Source organism: Melanotaenia boesemani, chromosome 6 (assembly GCF_017639745.1).
Source record: "Melanotaenia boesemani isolate fMelBoe1 chromosome 6, fMelBoe1.pri, whole genome shotgun sequence".
Classification (NCBI taxonomy): domain Eukaryota; kingdom Metazoa; phylum Chordata; class Actinopteri; order Atheriniformes; family Melanotaeniidae; genus Melanotaenia; species Melanotaenia boesemani.
The window spans coordinates 3,558,107-3,579,058 of record NC_055687.1 but is presented as its reverse complement, the minus strand read 5'-3'; the positions used below and the strand labels follow the sequence as shown (position 1 = coordinate 3,579,058).

Genomic DNA, 20,952 nt, shown 5'->3' with positions numbered 1-20,952 from the left:
ACTAGAGAGGGGTTGTAGACAAGGATGCCCACTAAGTCCAACCTTGTTTGCCTTATTTATTGAACCGCTTGCCCAATCACTGAGGGAGGATAATGATATAAAAGGAATTTGGATAAGAGGAACAGAATATAAAATATGCCTTTACGCGGATGACATATTGATTACTCTTTTCCAGCCTGACTTCAGCCTAAATAAATTATTGTCCCGTCTGACAACATTTGGTCAATACTCTGGCTATAAACTAAACATTGATAAAACACAACTCATTTCATACAATTATACACCTTCATGCCACATTACAAACCTTTCTAACTTAAGATGGGACAATAGCACTATTAAATACCTGGGTGTTAAAATTCCAAAAGATCTGTCTAATATCTACACTCTAAATTACCTGCCAATAACCAAAGGAATAAAGGAGGACTTAAGTAGATGGACTTTGTTGCCATTTAACCTACATAATCGTATAGACATAATTAAGATGAATATCCTACCACGACTTCTTTTTCTCTTTCAGTCTATACCCTCAGCAATACCCATACAACAATTTACAGAATGGAGGAGGATGTTTTCAGGATTTATTTGGAAAGGTCCAAAACCCAGGGTTAGATATAAAACCTTACAACTACCTAAAGAAGAAGGAGGGCTCTCCTTGCCAAATATGGAGAATTATTACAAGGCAGCACAACTAAGATACCTAATATATTGGTGCGACCCATATTACAGTGCCAAATGGAAGAAGTTAGAAATATCCCAGTTAAACATACCCCTACAGACATTAATAGGAGATAAGAATATGTACTCACAACAAAAAGAGCACTTAAACAGCTTGACAAAAACATCCTTTAACATCTGGTTTGAAGAATGTCGTAAAACTGGAAAACCAAATCAAACTGCTCAGATGGATACCATATGATAGTGATTTTAAACCATCACAGATTGATGAACGATTTAAGTTTTGGACCTTTAGAGGTATAACTACATATTGTCTGATTTCTAGTGTAGAAGAACTGAATAGTTTTCAAACACTGAAAGACAAATATGATCTAGAAAAACAGGATTTCTTCAGGTATCTTCAGGTCAGAGCCCACTTTAATTGTGCAATAAAAATAGGAACCGGTTACTCAGGTCTAGTTAACATACTGATAGATGCATACAAGTCAAATATTAACAGAAAACTGGTCGCTAGATTTTACCGATGCCTACAGTCCTATAACAAGAACTCCACAACTTATGTTAAATCTAAATGGGAGAAAGAAGCCAAAATAACAATTTCAGAAGAAGGCTGGATGAAGATATTGAAAACTTTACTAAATACCACAAGCTCAGGTCTATGGAGGGAATTTATGTGGAAAAATGTAATTAGATTTTTCATTACACCAAAAGTAAAACAACTCCAGACAGCCAGGCTGAGGGAGGGACGATGCTGGAGAGAATGTGGAGAAACACTAGCAAATCATTTTCACATATTTTGGGACTGCCCAGCTATTAAACCATACTGGTTAGGAGTGGTAGAGGACATCAACTCAGTAATGGGTTACAAGATCAAACATGACTTTCGCACAGTATATCTTGGAGACACCTCATCCTGTACTAAATCTAGTGACAGATACCTGATCAACATATTGTTGGTCGCCAGCAAAAAGGCAATAACAAGACATTGGCTGTCTAAAGATCTTCCAACTAAAACCCAGTGGATTGGAATTGTAAACGAGATATATAACATGGAAAGAATAACCTTCTCCCTGAACCTGAACATAGATAAATTCAATGACTACTGGAAGAAATGGAAGACTTGCACACCCTCATAATGAAAATGAAATATACATACAATGATACGACTATAAACCAAGCTGTGTGTTGCATATCACACTGATGTAGGTGTTGATACTGTATGTGTTTTTTGTTTGTGTAGGTAATGGAACGGGAAATGTAGCTATCCTCTGAGGCTGATATAAGTAAACCTACTATCTAATCTTAACAAAGGGATACAGTTCATAACAATACCAAAATAAAAATTCACTTCACCCTATGTAAAAATCTACAAATGCCAAGCTATTCTTAGTCCACACTGTTATTTATTGATGGTTTCTCTTAACAGTCTGTGTCTGTTCTGATTGTTTCTGTTTGTTTACTGATATATACTGGTGTTGTTTGTATGTACGAAAACAATAAAAAATAAAATATAAAAAAAAAAAAAACCCCTTATCATATCACTACTTTGTCTTGAATAATCAATAAATCTATCAGTGCCAGTTTAACTAAAGAAACACAACTATATACGTACTGAACATGAAATTAAATGAAAAAGAACATGGTATATATTAAAAATAATTAATACCTTATTAACCTCCCTACCCAGGTTCAGGAACCCCGACCTCCACTGCCTCTGGTTGGCTAACAGTAAAACTGGGATCAGCTGAGCCCCGTCCATACAGGCCGAGGGCGTCTAAAGAGAGAAAGAGAAAGCTGGTCTAAAGAGATGGACGGAGAAAGACAGAGTTCCTCTTTGGTTACCATGACTTGGCCTTTTATTAATGTCCCTGCAGAGGGCGCACGCTTCATTCAAAGGACATTCAGACCACCAGACCCACGGGTTTTCAGGGGGAGGACCACCAGTAGCAGTGGTCTCTGACGTTGTCTTGGTATCTACAGTTCAACAGAACAAACATTTCTTCAAAGATACCTCCAACTCTGAGACATGTTCTGGTTCTTTATTTCCACCTGCTGCTGGTTCGCTTTGCTGGTAAGATTGCCCCACACACACACACACACACACACACACACACACACACACACACACACACACACGATAATCACAAAGATGATGCATATTGATTATTGGGTTATTAATAAACTGAACAGGGCCAGTACATACAGAGACAAATCAGCTGCTTTATGTAAACAGATTTATAACAAGAGGAGACAGAAATAAATGAGGACGGTGAATCAACAACTGACAGCAGTGACGTCGGTCAGGAGAGGCGTCATGATAAAAAAGAAAAACTACATAAAATAAATACTAATATTTTCCACTGGTCTGTGTTAAAAATGCATTTTCAGTATGACTCTACACAAAAATCGCAGAATTTGAGGATTTCCCGATCAAATCCAGGACAGAAATCCCGGGTGAGGACGTGGCGAGCTGGGCCTCGTCTGACTGGTGATCCAGTACAAACTGGGTTCATTACGCGTTTCTGTTCCTCAGCATATCCAATACGAACTTCACACAAATAAAGTTTATACAATTTACATGATTTCATTTAATTTTCCTGTTTGAAAAGGCATAAGAATGTATTTTTGTTATACACCACCATTGTTATATACCATTATATGGATTATACCATCCATTATTGACCCTTTCCCCACAATTTTAACAATTTCAGGTTCATCCACAAAAGATCAGAAAAGCTGAAACACAAAATATTGCATTTTAAGGGATCTACACACGGCTTACAACGAAAAGATTTGAAGACTAAGTGTTGTAGTTTTTTATTATTAACGAGAATTATTTCCATTTTCACAAATAAAAGAAAGGTTTCATAAACTATGTTTTAATTAATCTAGCTGTTGTTTAGGATATTTCAGTCCACGTTTGAAGTCTAACTGCTGTAGTTTTTATGAAGAGCTGTCTAATGTGGTCTAGATTGCTCTAAATTCAGTGGAATCGGAAGCTAACTTCAGCCTCGTGTATTTTACGTTGTTTGGGCCACATAAAACGGTGTTTTTAACGGCGTTTGATTAGAGAAGCACCAATAGACTGGTTTACCCCTTTAAGCTTGCCATAGACGCGAGTATAAATTCGTCTTTATTCTTAAGGCGACGTGACGACGGGCCTGATTAACCCCACAGAGCCACAACTTCGTTGCACCAACAACTTTAACCTCACTAAGCACCAAACATCACAACCACACAATTTCCGGTAATATGACCGTTTACCGATTAAATTAAACACAACAATGTATGTAAATTCTCACCTTCCTTCCCCACGAGGGTCCCCTCGATAAACGAGTCTTTGTCCGATCCTTCTTCCTCCCCGTCGTTTCTCCCCAGCGAGCTGGAGTCAGCAGAGGACAGAAACCAACAGCAGTATCCAGATACGTCGGAGTTTCAACTTCTCATCACACAATGTTGCAGAAATACCTTGTCTCGTGCTCCACCTCGATCTTAACCGGAAGTAGTAGTAGTCTTCTTCATAGATATATAAATATTATAAAGAGCTTTATTATATTATCTATGACTGGAACAGCTTAATGACTCGCGCTCTCTCTGAAACTTTCTCAGAGAATAATTCCGTCGTTTTCTATCTTCCCTCCTGAAACAAGGGTGGGTAGGAACCAAAAATACCCGAGCAATAACCACAGTTACACAAGCAATAATTCAGTTTACATTTGTCTCGTAAAGGCTCTTTTTAGGCTTTCCCATCGTTTATGTTGGATTAATGTCATTTTAGTTTGCTTGCTGTCTAAAAGTCTTAAATAACTTGGATGTGAAACTGTTTTCACACTGAACAAACATCCGGTTTCTAATAAGTTTTCAGTTGCTTTATCTTTAATAAAATATAAATAATTGTTTTAACCAAGAATGTGAGCTGAATTTGGTATTTAATGCATTTTAGCCATTTGTACGGTGGCCAGGAAGTGCAAAACAATATTAAATCGAGTGAAACACTTTTACATTTTTGCAATACACATTTACATCGACTGCAACAGTTTTACATATTAACAATGCACATTTACATCATAGAAACCATATTTACATTTACAAAACAAAAGTACAATGCCAAAACACTTTTACAATCACTGATGCAAACTTACATGTGCATAACATTTTACAAAGTTCTGAACACATTGCTGAAAAACTTCTACCACCAACAAAGCAACTTTACATCGACTGCAACACTTTTACAAGTTTACCAAAACACTTTTACAACGATAGGTGTTTCACCAAAATCGCTGATTCATCAGAATCTGTGACCACAGGGGGGCGATAGTGTACATTTTTCTGCATGTACATCTTAGAACACAAGCAAAGTCTTGAACACTTTTATTAAAAAAACACATTTCTGATAGCTATCTGAATGTGTGACTTTACTGTACCTGCATTATAATGAAGTCAGCCTTCAATAAAAGTGTTTTCAAGACTTTGCTCGTCTTCTAAGGCCTGGTGCACACATATGGATTTTTTTTTATCTTATGAGATTTTTTTATCTGTTTGAGACCTCACACGTGAAGATAAAAAAACCTGCATTTTACACTGTTGATGGTACTGTGTGTGGTGGCTCCGATAATCTCATCCCAGAACAACACACACATAACAATGCTGTCCTGCAACCGATCTAGAATCTAGTCCTCCGAGGCGGACATCTCACGTGACCAAACGTGATGTAATAAAAAATGAAGAAGAACCATGGCAACAACCGGAAAACACCACACCCAGCATGTAAGAGGATATATCGGACAAGGGAATTATTGTGGCGCACAAACTTTAACCTTAACCACACGCCGCAGCAGGCTAATAATTGAAAATTTATATCCAAAACGTGTCACGTTAAACCACTTCACATGTCACGATGCTTTATTGCTTTACATCCATGTCACAATCGCATGAAACAGCCACTTACTTTGTTTGATGATGTTCCAGATGTGCAAGGATATAAAACAGTGCATTTAGATGATGTTAATCGTATATACAATGACAACGATGACGGTTAATAGAAAATTTCTCCCCAAGCTCACCCTGCCTCCATGCTTCAGGCCCCAAACCAGACACAGGTGAGCATACCCATTAATAAAAATAACACACCCACAGTGCCACCCACAATCACCGGTGATGTCACCATGCTGTGCGCACATACATTTTATGGGAAAATAAATAAGGCAAGGCAAATTTATTTGTATAGCACATTTCATGTACAAGACAATTCAAAGTGATTTACACTTTCCATATTAACATGACAGCATCACACAGTTGCTGCAGGTTTGTCGGCTGCATCCATGATGAGAATCTCCCGTTCCACCACATCCCAAAGCTGCTCTACTGGACTGAGATCTGGTGGCTGTGGAGGCCGTTGGAGTCCAGTGAACTCATCGTCATGTTCTAGAAAGCAGGTGGAGATGATCTGAGCTTTGTGACATGGTGCATTATCCTGCTGGAAGTAGCATCAGAAGATGCTCCACTGTGGTCATAAAGGGATGGACATGGTCAGCAACAATACTCAGGTAGGCTGTGCTGGTTAAACCAGGCCACGTTGGTACTAAGGGGCCCAAAGTGGACCAAGAAAATCTCCCCCCACCATCACACCAGCAGCAGCCTGAAGCGTTGATCCAAGGCAGGATGGATCCATGTTTTCATGATGTTTCCAGCAGATTCTGAGCCGAGCATCTAAATGTGGAGCTGAAATGGAGACTCATCAGACCAGCAACGTTTCTCCATCTTCTATTGTCCAGTGTTGGTGAGTGTGTGTGAATTGTAGCCTCAGTTTCCTGTTCTTAGCTGGCAGGAGGCACCCGGTGTGTCTTCTGCTGCATCCTGGTCCAGACAACTGCTGCTCTGGATGTTTTCTCTTCTTCAGACCATCTCTGGAAACCCTGGAGATGGTTGTGGGTGGAAATCCCAGTAAATACTCAGACCAACAACGATGCCACGTTCAAAGTGTCTTAAATCCTCTTTCTTCCTCATTCTGATGCTCAGGTTGAACTTCAGCAAGTCGTTTTCACCACGTCTCCATGGCTACATGCTGCCGTGTGATTGGCTGGTTAGAAATTTGTGTTAAACAGTTGAACATTTGGAGCTGATAAAGTGGAAAGTAAGACATGTTATTACATTTTTAGGCAACTAGATCCTATTTCTCTTGGTAAACTCCTCTTTCCCGTGTTTATTTATTCCCGTTTCCATCAGATTTTACCATTTTGGACAAAGTTTTGGCCCAATTTAACAAATGTACCAGAAGGTGTCATTTTCTAGGAAAAACACATCATGTCACATTTTTCAGTTTGACATGTGAGTCTCTGCATTGCTTCACACAACTCATCAAATAAAAGCAGAACTGACTGAAGGCCATGAAACAGCAGCAAAGCTCCAGTTTTTAGATTTTATTGAATAAGATGCAACAAGAGCAAATTAATGTCTTTATAGTTTTAATCCCTGCAGTTACAATAAAAAACATGCACAAAAATACAAGGTGAACAGATGAGTTTGCAAGTTTCTAATAGACTGATCTGAACAAATTCTGAAGGTATAGAATTCAGCCGTCCTTATCCACTTTTAAAAGCAAGCTAAAGACTCAGTTGTTTAAGGAGCATTTCCACACTTAGCTTAACTCTTTTACTCATCGGAATGAGTTAAAAAGATTTGTCCAGCTCTTTGGTTCAGCTCAGTACTGAAGAAGATGCGTGCACTTATGCTTAAGATGATGTTGTGTGATGAAATCATAAGGAAAAAAAAGAAAGTCCTGCCTCTAGCGCTACATGACAGCACCTGCGTCCACCTGGACTCCCAGCAGTCTGAGTACCACTTAATGATGACGTCCCTTCTAGTTGGTTTCTGCTGGTGTTCTTACTCTCGTCTCGAAGTCGCTTTGGAGAAAAGCGTCTGACTGTAGAACAGAACAGAATGGAGTAGAAAACAGAAATTAAACATAAAAGCATATATACACAACATGAGTTAGAAAAGGATTTCTTGTTGGGTTAAAAGTTTGAATCAAATCAAACTTTATAAAGCGCTTTTCGTGCCGAAGGCAACACAAAGTGCTTTCCATGATAAACATTCATGCATATTTCTGCTGAAGCATAATAAAAACAAAACAAGCCTTTACATACATCAAAGTAGAATTACATAACAATAAATAAACACTCATTAAAATCTTTCACAGTCATATGCACACACATGCATACACACACATACATCGAGCAGACCGCCCCATTCTGTACAAACATGACTAAGTTCTGTCTCCAAACTGAATGTAGGTATAAAATACTAAAAGTAATAAACATCTGGCCTGATGCTGCTGTGAGGAAACAATATCATGGGGATCCATCCACACCAGGAGCCAGTCCACCCATGTCCTACCGGGGCAACCACCCCCATCAGGGCAGACCGGGACCCACACTACCGTCATAAGGGTGCAGTGCAGGGCCCCAGCCACACAGACAAGGGTGATCACCGTGGCAACAACCCCCAGACCGAGCAGGCAAAATCCCCGGGGTGGAGGATCCCCATGAGGAAAACACTGGAATTAAAATGAAGATTAAATAACCTTAAGAAACAATAAGAACAGCTGCATGTATATACATGTATGCATGTATGTAAATACATGCACGTATTGATGTATGTGCTTCGTGTGTGTGTGTGTGTATACATATACATAAGTATTTTCATGTAAGTATGTATACATATCAATGTATCTCCATGTCTTTATGTATGTATGCATGTGCATATGTATTAGGGATGGGCAGATACCAATACTAGCATCGGAAATACTCGCTGTATTAGATCTTTCCTGGTTGTATTTGCAGCAAGGAAATATCTACCTGGGGGAATAAACATTCACCCCCAGGTTGTCAGAACAGACGAAGCTAAATTACGTCCATCTGCTTAGAACAGTTGAGGATGATCCCACACATTGGAGATCCTTACTCATGTCACTCATGGGAAGGGTTGCCACCATACAAATGATGATTGTACCTAAAGTCAATGATCTATTTTCATTCATTCCCATTAAACCTTCCTCCACCTGGTTTGAGTCATTGGGCTCATACATCACTAAATTTCTCTGGAAAGACAAACCACCACATATTAGTTTAAAAGCTACAAAAAAAAAATAAATAAATTTTTTTTTTTTTTTTAATTTTCATCACTATTTCATAACAGACTAGAAAATGGCTAAATCACCTAGAGTCTAGATGAACCATAGCTCGATATAGAGCAAGCACCATAGTACTAGATTAATCGAATAAATTCAAGTAAATTAAATCAGTACTAAGAAACTAATGACGTGGGTTCTAAATTCAAAGGGACCGATAACATGATTCTAAGAGAAAAATCACAATACCACGACCAGTTAAAATAAATATGAATATTTATTAAACCAGTCTAAATATGCATAATGTCAGAGGGATATTTACAAAAGGTTGAATGGGAAGAACATGAATCAAACATTGTAAAATGCAAGTATGAGGTTCAAACCAGAATCTTATTGTAAGGCAATGTGATATGTGGAGAAAAATGAAAACATAGTTAATTAACCTGTGGTGTTATTTAAACTAATGTTTAAGAGGAAGGCTGGAAAGGATTTCTGAATCCTAAGAAGACAAAAAGAAAGAATTTTATGTGTTCAAGCCAGAAGCTAAACTGAAAAGCTAATGACTTTACTATAACCGAATTTCTAAGACAACCAACCATTTCTTAGCAGACAAGCAGAGAATGATGCTGGTGGGACTCGTCCGGTTCTGTTTGGATCAAATCAACCCACTTGTGACCGTTGTGGTGACCCTCCAGTGAAGGGGTGAAAGCCTGGGTTGGTGCTCGTTCTGACTCAAACTTCCAAAGGAGCCAAAAGGTTCGTCACACGTGGTAGTCCACAGGTTTGGGTCTGAAGGTTCTGGCTGCTCATTCAGTCTTGTCCCAAGACGCTGCTGGATTGGTGGTGTCAAATGATGGTGAAATAGTGAAAAGGGTCTGCTGCGATGTGGCAAAAAATATCACTAGTGCAACTTTGATGAGCCAAAAATAAATAAATGAAATATTATGAAAAAGAAAAAAGAAACTTTGTAAACTGGTACTGAAGCGAAAAAGCCTGAATTGACCAGTTATCAAAAATCAGTACAAAAAGTGAGAAAGCAAAAACTAAACTGGAGTTTTAGTAGATATACAGTAAAGAAACAAAGAACAAAATGTAGTCTAGTACCAAAAGGCATATGTAGGGCGGATCTTCTCTCCTCATGCATGTTAAAGAATGCAGGTCTAATGTGGTCCATAGTGATGCAGCTTACATAACGGCAAAAACCGTAATTCTTCCGCCGCATCTTTCTTTCCATTTCTGAAGAGAATTCTTGCTCAAGAATGGTCACACAGGAGGGTTTTGGAAGCATCTCCGTAGAACTCTTTTTAGTTCTCATCTCTGAATCGTTTGTCGTAAGTTGTTGGAAGTGTGAGGATGGTCCACGCCCATAAGAGGGTGTTCAACCAATGGGCAGCCTCTGCAGTGCTGGGATCAGATGACCTAGGGGGCTGGTTCAGTGTTTCCTTTCTGATTTCCTTTGTAAAAGTATCAAACATTTGTTAATACATCTGTACGTTATCAAATGTTAGTCTTAAATGTCATTGTTAAAATACTGATATACATTCTAAAGAAACATTATCATCATTCAAACAAAGCAAATGTCATTAAAATGAACTATAAAGAATGGTGAGGAAAGTTTCAGATCATGAAGGAATCAAACTTGTCAACCTTGTACCATAACGATGATCTGCATATCTAAATACCAATAGCTTATCAACAGCATATGAAAATATTTAAAATATTGACAGAATCTTTGTTCTCTACTGTATCTTAGATAAAGAAAGTCTGTCCTCTGCAGTGTTCTTCTGCTGAAGTGCCAAACCTTTAAATGTTTATTACCCGCAAGAATGTTAAGTTAAACAAGTCCTGGTGAAGGATCCCACCAGATGATCTCGTCTTTGCCCTGGTTGAGATATTAGACCTGTGGGTGTTAGCTTGTCAGCTTGGAAAAACAAACAAGTTTTGAGAGTAGAAGGTCCTAGGTCATCAGTTGAACATCCATCTGTGAAGCAGGGGAAAATTACTTTGTTTTACGTATTTTCATGAAAGATTTGTGGATGTGCAGAAGATTAGTTCGGAAACTTCCCAGATACAGAGTTTATAAAAAGTTCAAACTTCCACTCCAAACTTTTAGTCACAAATGTGTTTAAATACCTTCAAAATGACTGACAACTCAAATTTAGGCCTTGTACAATACAAATTCTCTGCAGAAGCCACTATACAGGACAGAGTGTTCAAGATGGGTTTAGCACCATCAAACATCTGCTCACATTGCACTAATAACACACCCAATGATTATTTGCATGCTTTATGGTCTTGCATGCCTTTTTTTTTTTTAGAAGCTTTTGCTTCAGGTACGTGAAGACCTTTCAACGTGGTTAAAGTGTAATATTACTGCACACCCCACACTGGGCCTTCTTGGTGACCTGGGTGATACCAACATAGAAATGAACTCCGCATACATGGTCCTCACTAGGTGGCTGGGCTGCCCCGGCGTGGGCTGGGCGGTGAAGCCTGGGCCCTGGTGCTGGGGAACTGTCCTCCTTTCAGTGGGTGGGGCGGCCTGCACTGGAGCAGGGGATATGGGGTGAGAGTGGGAGTTGAGGATATGGGTTTGAAGATGTGGAACAGGTTGGGGGGTGGGGGATGCTCTGGCTGCAGCCTCTCTTTGCCGCCTCCTGTCTGGAATCATTGGCATTACTGCAGTGAGCTGTCTCAGTTCTGCTCTGTGGTCCCTCTTGGTCTGCCTCTGATCCTTGGACTCATTTGTCAATCTCAGCGGTGGATCTTTCGACAGCCCAGTTTCCACATGTGTACTCAGCTTGTTATAATTCTAGGATGAGAGGAGTAGCAACTCTAATTAACAGAAGGTTAAACGTTGACATTAAGAATACAATCATAGATCCAGAAGGCAGATTCATAATAGTTACAATATCTATTCAAAATGTTAAGTTATGTACTGCAAATATATATGGTCCAAATGTTGATGACCCGTCCTTTTTTCACTCCCTTTTCACCTCACTCAGTTATACCAGACCAACATAGTACCACAGGAAGTCATCAAGTCTAGCAATCCACAGAAAGTGTTAAACAGTATATGAAGGATTTTGGCCTTTGTGATGCTTGGCACTATCACCATCCCACCATGAGGTGGAGATTGGAGTAGGCTGGGGGAATCTATGGTGCCCTGGTTCCCGGGGTGGGTGCTTGGGTTAGTGCTACAGGGCTGCTGCTGAGGGCCCGGGTCTCTGGGTTGCCCTGGTCTGCCTCTAGCCTCCGTAGAGGTGTGGTCGCATTTGCACCATCTCACTCAGCACTCTTCATCACTGATCACTCCTTAAACCTCATACTCGGCATGCTGACACAGTCAATGAGTTGTCCAGTGAGTTTAAAAACTAAGAGACAATTTCTTTTTTTTTTCCCTGTGAGTTTGTATCTGGTTAGTGTGCTACTTTTGTGATATGTCTTTTTGATTTTGTTATTTAAGAAGTCTTCATGACTAGCAGCTCCGTTTTTCAGTAAAAGCCGCAGGAAATTTTCTGGTGTGTTCATGTACAGGTGTAACAGTTTGTTGCCTGTCTGTGGTGTTTTTGGCTCCTCTTCTAATAAATCAGAATATCAAGTGGCGCCTTACCCATAGGCCTCCCCTTGGCAGAGCAAATTTGTTAAGCCCGATACAGCAACCAGATTATCATTATGCTTGCTATGATGCTGGACAGGAGAGGTTAAAAAAACAACAACAAAAAAAAAAAGTATAAACACACACACACAACATACGAACTTCCCAATCGCACTCCCCAGCACCTCCCCCTCCCTCCTACCATGCTCTGTGGGAGACATCCCTGGCAGACCAGAGGGCAGTGAGCCCCAAATCCGGTCTCCACTCCCAGCCACCCCCATCACCTCCCACCCAGACACAGCCGACTGCGCATCCCCCAGGACAAAGAGTGTTCAAGATGGGTCTAACATCATCAAACATCTGCTTACATTGGTAACACACTCAATCAGGGGTGGCCAATGTCGGTCCTCGAGAGCCACAGTCCTGCAGGTTTTCCATGCACCCTGCACTGCCACACCTGACTCAAACTAATGAGTCATTGTGTAAATTCTCATAGACTGTTGGATCCATTTAATTTGAGTCAGGTGTGCTGGTGCAGGGATGCATGGAAAACCTGCTGGATTGTGGCTCTTGAGGACCGACGTTGGCTACCCCTGCACTCAATGATTATTTACATGCTTTATGTTTTTGCACACCTTTTCAGAAGTTTTTCCAATCAAAATGTTTTTTATTGATTTTTACATAATAGAAACATCTCGACAGCGAATTGTAGGCTCCCACAGAGTCTATGATTTGGGTGTAGTACAAGTATGTAAACAGTACAGTGACAGGGATATGGAGATATGGACTAGGGCCACCAAAAGCCCACAGTTCAAGTTATCAACATAGTACAAATATATCACTGTACTACAGAACAGAGTTTCCAGAGAGCCAATGAATTGACAGCAATGATAAGGCAAAACTTAAAATGCAACGAAATATGTGAAAATGAAATACCCAGCAAAAACAAAATTATAAAGCCCTGAAAAATAAAAAACCCACCCACCCCTTGCCACTGCCAGAGTGCTGTGTTTGCTCCACCACATCTAGGACCCGGGTTGTATTATGTATCATGCAGCCAAGTTGCTACAATTGTGCCTCATTTTAGAGCCGGATATGTACGCAGAAAAGGACGCCATACTTTTTCGAAAGTGCCAAGGGATTGTTTAAGTGAAAATCTTATCTTTTCAAGTTTTAGACAGGACATAACATCTTGCAGTCATTGTGAGTGAGATGAAGGGGAGGCGTCTTTCCATCTAAGTAAGATGGCACGACGTGCCAGAAGTAGGACAAAGGCTATAGAACGTTTTTTGACAGTACTCAGATGGGTTTGACCCTCCAGAACCCCAAAAAGGGCAACAACAGGGTTTGGTTTCAGTCTAGTGGCAAAGACCTTAGATAGTGTACTGAAGACATCTCCCCAATAGTTACTTAACTGTGGACAAGACCAGAACATGTGGCTGAGAGTAGCTTCTACAACATTACATCTGGAGCATAGTGGACTAATTTCAGGGTACATGAAGGACAGCTTGGCCTTGGAGATATGAGCCCGGTGGACAACCTTGAACTGGATTAACCGGTGGCGAGCGCAAAGAGAAGAGGAGTCAACCAATCTAAGAGCAGAGTCCCAGACATCATCAGTTATGTTGAGGCCCAGGTCGTCCTCCCAGGCCCTCCTGAATCTGTCCCCTGAAGGACTGGTAAGATCTAACATAATGTTGTATAGTTTAGAAATAAGGCCTTTACTGGATGGGTTTAAGGACAGGATTTTGTCCACTGTGGTGGTCTCTGTAGTAACTGAAATTATTGGCAATTGAGAATTGAGAAAATGTCGAATCTGAAGACACCGAAAGAAGTCTGAATCAGAAAGGTTGAACTTCTCTTTTAGCTGAGCAAACGAGCCTATGGTACCATCGATCAGCAGATGTTGGAAGCGTGTGGCACCTGTTCAGATGTTTTTTGCTTCAGGTATGTGAAGACCTTGCAACATGGTTAAAGTGTAATATTACTGCACTCTCCACACTGTGCCTACTCGGTGACCTGGGGCTGCCCCAGCATGGGCTGGGTGGTGAAGCCTGGGCCCTGGTGTTGGGGAACTGTCCACCATTGCTGCAGTGGTGTGTCTCAGTTCTGCTCTGTGGTGGCTGCTGGTTGACCGAGGCTTGGACCCTCTCGGTCTGCCTCTGATCCTTGGAGGTAGTGCGGCTGCATTTACATAAACACTCAACACAACTTTCCCCTAATGCTTAGTACACACACCTATAAACGACACATGTTGACACCCACACATATACTTGTGTTTGTTGCAGTTCTGGGTTTCTGCAGTTTTTCTTCTCACAGGTGCCCCTATAGATGGTCTGTTGAGTTCTCGTAAGGCTGATTTCCACCAATGGGTGCAGGTCGGGTTGGACTGGTTAGGGTGCGGATATGTTTGGAAACTGACCTCGCTGCGTTTCCAAAGCCAACCATAACCTTTACTGAGAGGCGAAATATCAGTTGGATAGTTGTAGATGCCTTAAGCTACGTAGAGCCATCGCAGCACCTTAATTAGAGTAGAATCAAAACACCACACAGAAACAAAGGAGGAGATTGGTGATCATCCAACAGTTTGTGTTTTTTCTTCTTAGCAGTGCTTTGTAATTTAATTTTAAATGGAGATTTAATCAACAAAGAAAATATGTTGCTCTAAACAAGAATCCATTCCCACTTTGTTGTTTTTGCCAGGTTTTCCTCAACTGATCAACAGATTGCAGTGTGTAAAACTCCACCCTTTGGTGTCAGGTGGGTTGGATTGGTACCCCAACGGAAGGGTAAAAAAAAAGTAGAATGGGTCGGATATTAGGGCGTCCGCCCCAGTTTCCGTGTGTGGAAATGTGTCCGGACCAGATGATGGAAACAGGGCTTTAGAAGACTTCAGGATGTTTACTGTTTCATTCCAGGCGGTTTAATTTATCTGTTTAGCTTTGATTGCAGTTTGTTTTCTACCTTTAGTTTTGTTCTTCCTTTCTCTATCGTTTCTCTTTCTAATTCTCCTCTATCCACCTATTTTCATATGTTTCTCCAATCTAGTTATAAACAAAAACACATTTTAAAATAATAATAAAACAACATTTAAGATTCAAGAGGAGCCCCATATCCAAAAGGTTCGTTGTTTGTCTCTGTGTGTCAGGAGGACCTAAATTTCTTGATTACTCTCATATAAGGACGAGTCAGGGACCATTAACAGTCAGTCAGATCTCAGAAAATTCTGGAATCTTTTATTGAGAAATATGACGTAGGATACACATGAATACAGTTAACACACATGAATAGACTCTGCTCGTGGCTACTATTACAGGGAGAATAATCTAAACACTACAGTCAAATTCTGACATCCAAGTATTATGTTTTTCATTAACTTATAAAAAATTAAATGATTTAGAAGTTAAAGAAAAAAAGTATTGAGTTTCTGGATATATTTAAAACCCCCCAAAAAAATAAAAAAAAAGAACCACCTAAAGTTATAAATCTTATGAGGAAGCTAAATGGAGAAGTCTGCTTCTTGCAGTAGGTTACAATAATCTCATAATAAACAATTACACTGATAAAATCATACAATGTGGAAAGTATTTAGATAAGGCATTTTGTTAGCAAATTATCTGAAAGATCCTTGTGAAAAAACCGTGTCTTTACAAGAAATAATCTATATTCATGAAAGAAAAAAAAACATGTCCCCCTTAAATAATACATTTTTATGTATCAGAATATAGTGAAGAAATATCTAGTCTTCAAATAGGTCTCTAAAGCCTGGTACACACAATAATTTTTTAAATCATAGGAAATCTTTTTTATCTGGTCAAGACCTCACAAATGGAAATAAAAAAGTCAGTTTTGATCGTACTGCGTTGTGTGCTCCGAAAATGTAATCACAGAACACACACGACGATGCAGTCCAGCAACTCATCTACAATCTAGTCCTCCGAGCTGGTCAAACATTGAAACATAGAAGATGAGCCATATCAACAACCGGCAAAAAACGAAGAAGAAGAACCATATCAACAACCAGCAAAAACCGTAGAAGAACCACATCAACAACCGGCAAAAAATGTAGAAGAAGAACCATATCAACAATCGGCAAAAAATGTAGAAGAAGAACCATACCAACAACTGGCAAAAAACGTAGAAGAAGAACCATAGCAACAACCGGCAAAAAACGTAGAAAAAGAAGCATGGCAACAAATGGCACAAGGCAAAGAAGAAGAAACATGGTAACAATCGGAAAGAAGGGGAAAGAAGGGAATATATAGGACGGGGGAATGATGGAGGTCTTAGGACCATTGTTAACAGAAAAAGGCAGAAGTAAAAAAAATATCAGACTGAAGACGGCGTGAACACGGACTTTGTTTACTTCCTTGCTCCCCAGCCAGCTCGCTCTGATTGGCCACATTCCGTGCCACGTCACCCCCCACACAGTCACAATGCACGAGTCGGCGGTGTTCTTCAGAAATCGGCACTGAAATATGAAACATGTTCAATGTTCCCAACTGTGGCTATGACCCATATCGGAGCAGATTATCGGGACAAATCGGCTCATAACACACCACAGACCATATTATGACTGGACAGGGAAATCACACGATGATCGGGCATTTGCCGTCCAAGGTTGGGAAGAGGCAAAATCGGGACAAAAACAGCCCAAATATTGTTATGTGTGTACCAGGCTTAAGGTAAATACAACCCTCAGGTGAACAACAACACATTATATCGCCCATACTGCCATCCATGCTCTTTACCTGTTTGTGGGGCTAGAGCCTAACCAAGTTAGTCAGGCGAGAGGCGACGTTGTTGCAGCCGAATATTTCTAGACTCGGTCCTCTTCCTTCCCTTTGTAAAATGGCTGCAGGAGCATTTAATCATCAGTAGTTTTTAAATTCTTGACAGAACGTCCAAACACCAGATAAACACAGATGTCTGAGACTGAACAGGTGGAAACACCTAAACCTGAACATCATTCATCATTCAGCTTGTAAGGATCTAAGTTATTAATTTGTGTTTTTGCATCATAACAACTCTTCACCTGTCTTGCGAGCTCATCGAGATTAGGATCTTAGCTGCTAGCAAAATATGGACAAATTTGTGAAGGTACCAATGGGCAATGAATGAATGAACAACAGATTTCAACTACTAAAAAAAGACAACAAAATCTGATGAGGCACATTTTGCCCTAGGCATGACCAGGTAATGTTCAAGTCAAGGTCAATGGTGGGTACTGAAGAGACACCACAGTGTATCACCACCATCCTGTGTGGATTCTCATGTGTGGATTCTCATGTGTCTGTTTAAGTGTGTCTGTTGACTAAATCGTTGTCCACATTCATCACAGTTGAATGGTTTGTCTCCTGTGTGGATTCTCATGTGTTGGTTTAAGCTTGTCTTTTGACTAAATCTTTGTCCACATTCATCACAGCTGAATGGTTTGTCTCCTGTGTGGATTCTCATGTGTTGGTTTAAGCTTGACTTGTGACTAAATCTTTGTCCACATTCATCACAGCTGAATGGTTTGTCTCCTGTGTGGATTCTCATGTGTTGGTTTAAGTTTGTCTTGTGACTAAATCTTTGTCCACACTGATCACAGCTGAATGGTTTGTCTCCTGTGTGGATTCTCATGTGTTGGTTTAAGTGTGTCTTTTGACTAAATCTTTGTCCACATTCATCACAGCTGAATGGTTTGTCTCCTGTGTGGATTCTCATGTGTTGGTTTAAGCTTGACTTGTGACTAAATCTTTGTCCACATTCATCACAGCTGAATGGTTTGTCTCCTGTGTGGATTCTCATGTGTTTGTTTAAGTCCCCGTTTCCAGTAAATCTTTGTCCACATTCATCACAGATGAATGGTTTGTCTCCTGTGTGGATTCTCATGTGTTGGTTTAAGCTGGACTTTTGACTAAATCTTTGTCCACACTCATCACAACTGAATGGTTTGTCTCCTGTGTGGATTCTCATGTGTTGGTTTAAGCTGGACTTTTGACTAAATCTTTGTCCACATTCATCACAGCTGAATGGTTTTTCTCCTGTGTGGATTCTCATGTGTTTGTATAAGTCCCCCTTTGCAATAAATCTTTGTCCACATTCATCACAGTTGAATGGTTTGTCTCCTGTGTGGATTCTCATGTGTTGGTCTAAGTTTGTCTTTTGACTAAATCTTTGTCCACATTCATCACAGCTGAATGGTTTGTCTCCTGTGTGGATTCTCATGTGTCGGTCTAAGTTTGTCTTGCGACTAAATCTTTGTCCACATTCATCACAGCTGAATGGTTTGTCTCCTGTGTGGATTCTCATGTGTAGCTTTAAGTTTGTCTTTTGACTAAATCTTTGTCCACATTCAGTCATTTTACCACAGATTGTTGATGTTGACATAAACATTAAATTTAACAGTTTTTACATGTGTCGACACTTTCCTGCAAGTTTACATTTTGCATCACTTTAAAACATCTTGTATGGTTTAAATAAAGGTTTCTTTGTTAAATGTCTCTAGAGAGATCGTTGGTGGTGAAACTCTTGACCACATTCAGAGCAGATGAGGGATTTTCTGGCAGTGTTACACTCCACGTCACTGTTTACACCTGCTCTATGTGCCCTGTCGTCATTCCATCTTCCATCACTTATCCTGATTGGACCACAGATCCTCTGGTTCCTGTTTTATGGAGAGATGCTCCAAGTCCTGCTTGTCAAGACCACATTTGCAGGGAACCCCTTCTTCTACCACCAACAGTTGTAGGCATCTGCAGATAACACTGAAAAACAAACAAAAAATTCTGTTAATTTCTTCATTTGACCATGTGTAGATCCATTGACAGAACATGGTGACCCTCATCTTTCCTTAGGTACTGTCTGACGCACATCTGGGATATAGCTTAACTCCAGTCTTCAGATTTATGTGCCCAAGCTCTGAGGCCTGAGGGGAGACAGGCTCTGCTTTGTCTCAGCCTTATCTGGTAAGGATGACCTCCAGTTGTCAACAGAAAGGTATAAAACCTTTTGTCTCTTCCTGGTCTTTTATTTCATCAATTTGTCTTCAATGGGATTTGTTTTGAAAGCTCAGTGGATCTGCATTCGACTACTCCGACTAGGCTGCATTGTCTTCCTGCTTCAGGGTTCAGAAGACTGCTCTCAACTTGCAAGTAATTTTGTATTCAATACTTCACTTGTAATAAACTTTATATACTTTTACTCATTCCAGACTCTTGGCAATGTTTCTACAACAAATTACAGGGCTCAGTGACATCTGATCTGTTGCACTCTCATGTGATGGCTGGAGTAGCACAGCACACTAAATAGTGGAGGGCAAAATGCAGCAAAAAGTGCTAAAAACAAAAGCTGTGTACAAAGCACAGATGGGTTGTGTTGTGGCAGAGAAATCAGTGGTGTTCTGTCAGAGTTTCTGAAAAAATAGTAGCAATCACTGCAGATAATGCTGCCATTATAAATATGGCTATTAAGCGCCTGCAATTAGGTAAACTGTGCTGTGTTGCCCACACACTTAACCCTTATGCACTCCTTTGAAAAAAAATCCCCTTTTGCACCCTAACACACATAAATGTGCATGTAAAAAGTCATATAAAATATTTCATATTTCTTTTTTACTTTTTTATTCTTCAAACCAGGATCAATTCTAATCATCCATATCAATGATTAATGAATTTTTAATTAATTTTTAATTTGCGGAAGTTAAAGATTAGCTTAGAAATTAATTTATACACATTATTAGTTTTTGCTTAGTGTCAAATACTCCTGTTTTGTACCCTTCTGCCCAGAAATATGCGCATGAAATCAAGTTATACAAAATGAATTATTTTATTGTCTATTTTTGTTTTGGTTTTTTTTTTAAAACCTCATCAGACCTCACACACTGTAACAAAGAGTCTCACCTACAGTCCATGTAACAAGTCAAGCCATTCATTATAACACCATGAAGGCTAACAGAAAATAGACCATAAACAATATCTAGGAATGAATTGAACAATAACAACAACAATACCAACATAACACGAACAGTTCAGGGGAGGCAGGAGCTGCAAACTGAAGTAATGTTTCTTGCAAAGAGGTTTTTTGCAGTTGCTTTGCACAATTATTCTGCTAGAGCCAACCATGGTAATAATGTTTTTCAGCAGCTCCTCTGCCAGAGCAAATGGAGTGAAAAACTTGCCACTTGTGACTGTTACTCTTGTCAGGCCTTCTGTATTCTCCAGCACAACCCAGCAGCCGTCTTTTTTATTTTTTCCTGGGCCGGAGCACCAGCTCCTTAAATTCAGTGAGTCAGTGGGTGGCTAAGGTCTGAACCACTGTTGTGTGGATGAAGAGGGGCTTGATGGCAAAGGTGGTTCTCTAAGAGAAGCAAGAACTTCCACGCAAGATACAAGATGTTCGTACAGATTACAGAAGAATGTAATGACCTATTTTTACTGATGAGCTCTGCAACGTAGTTCTATAGTATTTGAATCCAATTTTAAATACAACTGTTTGTCTCCTGGTATGAAAAGCATCTCCGAAATGACTTAAACTTAATGTTCTGATTTGTTTGTATTTTAATCAG

General features: G+C 40.0%; 1 protein-coding gene across 1 annotated transcript in view; it reads right to left on the bottom strand.

The window, feature by feature from the left end:
• LOC121641647 (gastrula zinc finger protein XlCGF8.2DB-like) overlaps positions 1-20,952 on the bottom strand; it is a 399,458-nt gene that overhangs the window by 366,623 nt on the left and 11,883 nt on the right. The window contains exon 2 of the mRNA XM_041987911.1: positions 16,522-19,153. Coding sequence (XP_041843845.1) covers positions 17,673-18,782 — 1,110 coding nt within the window. The 5' untranslated portion in view covers positions 18,783-19,153 and the 3' untranslated portion in view covers positions 16,522-17,672. Of the gene's footprint in view, positions 19,154-20,952 lie in introns of the transcript that reaches the window.